General features: G+C 35.4%; 1 protein-coding gene across 2 annotated transcripts in view; it reads left to right on the forward strand.

Moving 5' to 3' along the window:
- LOC125669708 (chitotriosidase-1-like) overlaps positions 1-5,000 on the forward strand; it is a 20,472-nt gene that overhangs the window by 13,612 nt on the left and 1,860 nt on the right. For both annotated transcript variants that reach the window (XM_056161954.1, XM_056161953.1), the window contains 2 exons: positions 186-447; positions 4,048-5,000. The exon at positions 4,048-5,000 is cut by the window's right edge and continues 1,860 nt beyond it. In XM_056161954.1, coding sequence (XP_056017929.1) covers positions 186-447; positions 4,048-4,367 — 582 coding nt within the window. In that variant the 3' untranslated portion in view covers positions 4,368-5,000. The remainder of the gene's footprint in view (positions 1-185; positions 448-4,047) is intronic.

A 5,000-nucleotide genomic window follows, 5' to 3' on the forward strand; every position in this document is an offset into this window, starting at 1 on the left:
CATTATGAATTTCATACCATTATACAAGTGTTCTCCCATGCTTTAATTATGAAATTTAGAATTTCATGTACATATACAGTGTACATGTACCCCTTTGATCAATTAAGTAGCACTCGCAATCACCAGCATTATTAGTATATAATTATGTATAAGGAATAATTATTATGTAAGATTTTTATTCATAGATTAACGACCAAGTAATAAAGAAAAAATTAGGAGGCGCCATGATATGGGCCCTGGACTTCGATGACTTTAACAACATATGTAGTTATGGGAAGTACCCATTATCCACAGTGATGAAAAAAACTCTGGAGGCAGCGGAGGCGGGTGTTTCTGTCACTCCTCCATCAACGCACATCCCATTGTCAACTATGGGATCTTCAAACATAACATCAGCAGGCAGCAGCGGAACTGATCCAGATTCCGGGATCCAAGGGACATCTGTTGGTGAGAATATCCTCAACTTTAAAACGAGTTAATTCTATAGGACCATAACCAACTGTATTTTAACCCCCCCCCCCCCCCATTGTTTTTCTGCTGTACTGATGATCATATTTAGAATTTTCTTAAGTAGATTAGAATGACTGTAATGGTTGGTGTTTCAACTGTTCAATGCATACAGATTTTTAAGCAAAGTGTAGTTAGATTTGTACAAGCCAAGTGAGTAAAACTGAGTTACTTTCTATAAAAGCACCATATTACATCACCTAAAGCTGATGATATCTCTTCATGAGTGAAAACAACAACAACGTAAAACAACATGCAAACCAATATATAAACACATAAGAAAAGAACTTTAGGTGTTATGGATGCTCGTCAAGAATGCACACTAATGCTTTGTTTCGCTGCGTTTCATCATCCAGCAGCACCTGAAACAGTTATTCTTGATGACTATGTTCGGAAATCTATTGCAAAATTAGATTATAGACAAAGCATGTTTGCAAAACATTTGGCACCTTTCCCCATATGTTAAATTTTTTTGACTTGAATACCAATAGGGGTCATCCATCAGTGATAATCAATTTGTCTATGAAATTTTATGACCGTATAGTAAAAGGCTTTCCAGTTATCAGTTGGAAGACAAGTGGTATATGGATTGGTAAGAACATTAACTTTTTACCATTCAAAAACTACCGTATATACTCGACTGTAAGTCGGTTATACGTTAAAGGTTATTTTGGAGGGATTTGCCATTGACCCGCTTATAAATTGGTACAACTTTTTTGCCAGATTCGATTGGCAATCTCTAACAGGGTCATCCCCAAGCTTTGGCAAACATTCCTATGAATTTTGATGACCATTAGCACTCAAGCTATTGGTTGAGCGATTCTAGGATTTCTATAATAAATCATTGAACTACAGAAAAAATGTAAATGAATATTTTCTACGTTTATATTATAATTGTTGTTTCTAATGCTGAAAAAGTGCAAATAATATTTTCTGTATATATGTATTTTTTTTACTATGTATTTTTTAAAAAAAGGGTCTACACGCCAAAAATTAGAATTTTGTCGTTTGTTTCAGTTAATATCTGTATTTCAAAGTTACATGTCATTATCATACAATGATACGGCATAATTAAAATTGAGCAAAGAAAAATAAGGAAAGAGATTCATTTTATTAATGTAGCAGGATCCAACCAAGATAACACAAGTTGTTGTTCTTGGTTCTTACCCAATTTTTATTGTGTAAGGGAAAAAAATATATTTATCAATAAAACACAAACTCTCAAAACTCATAAAACACTTGCACAACATTTAAACAGATATTTAGACATTGGACATTTAAACATACATTACATTAACAGCACATAGAACACGCTATCCTAGGTTACGCTGCCAATGAAAATTAATTATCAATAGAATAGAATAATACAAGTAAGTGTAAATCTTACCAGGACTCCAGTAATATAAAATCAAGTTTTTATTTCTCAACGCCTCTGGAGTGACCGTGAAGGTTGCACTTCAGTAATATCGCATGGGGTTAATGAAAGCGGCGGGAACTTGTCTTTTATTATGAGTGAGGTTAGTATGAATATTAATTACTCGATTGGCATTTAGTTCAAAAGGTCGACATACATCACGTGACTAAACAGCCGACACCACGTGACTAAACAAACAATCATTCATTCATACTATCTTACATCCTCGTATTCGATTGGCTATGCGCGCCAATAGTACCGTATAGCGGGGTTTTTTTCCGCGGGGTGCTAAATTTGGCTTATTTTAACGGTTAGATAGCTTTCCGCCAAATTTCACTCGCCAAATATGCACCCCATGGCGACTTAAGAATTTGCAAGAGAAATAACTTTTCCTTGTCCGCCAAAATTTATTTCACTAAATTTTTAGCATACCTTTGAGCCAGCAAATGGCCAAATTTTAGACCCGTGGAACAAAACCCGCTACACGGTATTTAAAAATAGCGCTCGCTGCAAGTTACATGTATAAATAACAACTTAGACACTTAGAACTTTGTTGTATCAAGATTCTCTTTGATGGATGATCCTTTGTTTATATATCTGAATCCGAAGTATGTTTTCCCGACTATGCAAACATGCTTTATTTCCTGGGTATGGATATTAACCTTTGTCTTTCGCTTCCATGGTAGCCATTACGATAAACAAAAGTTTAAAGGGGAAGGCAACCCCCCCAAAATTTACGTGATAAATGATAGGATTAATGATATGATAAAGATTTGCCATTCAGGAGTGTGATTTTTCCTCTTTTCAGAGGAAATCTGATTTGCCCAATTTTCGAAAAAATGAAACACTCTGGATTTGATCTAAAGTGGCAGAAAATTATATATTTCCAGGTAGGGTGGGGTGTTTTCCTCCCTTTTTGACCAGTTTTCCTCTGATTTCTGAGGAATTCAGGCACATCCCTGCATACTATTCTGTTGATATACGGCCTAGATAAGCTTCAGTACTAATTTGAAAACTAAGACCACAAAAATCAATAATTTTGACGTCAGACCACCTGTTTCGGTTTTGAAGAGATTCTAAGGTCGTCAAAGATGTGCATGTGGTAGGTTTTGCGAATAAATAGGTTGATGCCTTCGTGTCAAGCTGTTTTAAATTGCACTAATGCAAAGAGGAGATGTGAAAAACTTCTCTTTTTTTTCAAATCCTGAACCAACCAAGTTATCTGAAAAGAAAAGACCATATATGTAAACTGTGGTCCCATCATTTGTGTAATGACAAATTGAGGTTCGATCGAGACATTCGTATGAAGAAAAGTGTACCGTCTGCCTGGTCTTCGACTCGACAGAACGTCTTCTTTTCTCAATTTCTTCTTGCGAAAAAAAAAAAGGGCTCAAACCTATATGGCTCCAAACTTAACTGTTCGTGACTTGTCATATTTACAGTGTTGCTGATGAAATAAACCGGAACCGACGATGTGACGTCATAAATTAAACTCTTAGCGGCGGGTAATTTAAAATATATGATAGATTAATATTGATTTAATCGTTAAGCAAGGGTTGTTGTTATTATAGACTGTCATTTACGATATCAGTAAGTTATACTTTATTCATCAAAGCAACAATGTGGTTATAGGGTTACCTTTTCCTTTAAGTTATTAGAAAGGTCACGGTTGGACTTTTCTTAAAACACTACAGTCGTCGAAAAAACAAAATCTATAAAAAACAGATTCATTGGAATACAATTTTTTATAATCGAGCACTTAGAATGTGCCAACAATCGACTGATTTTCGATTATAATCGATGATTGAAACACCGCTACCCTTCATTTACTTTTCTATTGAGGGGCCTCCGTGGCCGAGTGGTTATAGCATCGCGCTCAAAATCACACGGCCTCTCACCTCTGTCGGCGCGGGTTCGATGTGTTCGGAAGGTCGGTGGTCTCTTCTCAGGTACATTGTGTCTGGGTTCTCTCTTTCACTAATAAAAACTGAGCGCCACCAGATAACTGAAAAAATGTTGAGTGTGACGGAAAAGATCAATCAATCAATCATCTATTCTATTGATGATCGAATTTTTAATTCATGTATCTGTTAATGTCTAACTATTTCACTTTTACTATATTTTAGACTGTAGCAGTTCTCCCGACGGCTATTACAGATTCCCGTATGATTGTTCCAAGTACGTTCAGTGTTTTAATGGGCAATCATTCATAAATCATTGTTCGCCAAATCTAGAATTTAACATCAACAATAATCAGTGTGACTGGCCTCACAATGTGGACTGTACAGCGCAAGTCATGGACAAAACAACATCTACCACTACAAAACCACCTACTTCAACAGTTTTAACGAACAAGGTGTCAACAAATAGTGGGTACCATTTGTTAACTCAACGTGTTTCGTTTACAGTTCTGCATTGTCTAATTTTATTGTTTCTATGTTCATGATTCATTTTTGAAAAAAAAAAGTGCTTTCACGTTTACTGATGTTGCAGTAAAATGTTTTGTATCGATTATTTATACAGGGAATGATACATTGTTAAAATTGATATCACACCCCATATCTCGAACCGAGACTCCAATATCAGCCCGAGGGTCTACGGCCCACGGGCGGATATTGGTTGGGGGTTGACATGGGGTGTAGTACAGCTTTTGACATGTATAGTTGTTTTTATTATATATTTGAAAATAGTGTCCACAATTCAGATTTTTAATCATTGACATTTCTTTTTATTGAAATCTGTTTCTCATCATGATATCCAAAAACAACACAACTGCTCCCAAGTGGAAAAAATCCAAGATACTCCGAATGAGACAAATACTCAATCTCTACCCAGAGTTGTCGTTCCTTGTTCTCACATACAACTCTGTCAACGTCTCGAGGGTTTTACAAGATTTTTGTAAAAATAAATACTGAGTAGATGTCAAGTCTTTTTGTGACACAATAGTAATAGAGGGGAAACTACAAATAGTTGTTTGTCCTAAATTTTCCTGATATCTTATAAAGTAGTTCTTAGTTTTATTAGCCGTAAAAAAAAAAAAAAAAAAATGGATTTACATGTGGAATAACATTGCTTATTT

The sequence above is a fragment of the Ostrea edulis genome, chromosome 4 (assembly GCF_947568905.1).
Source record: "Ostrea edulis chromosome 4, xbOstEdul1.1, whole genome shotgun sequence".
NCBI lineage: Eukaryota > Metazoa > Mollusca > Bivalvia > Ostreida > Ostreidae > Ostrea > Ostrea edulis.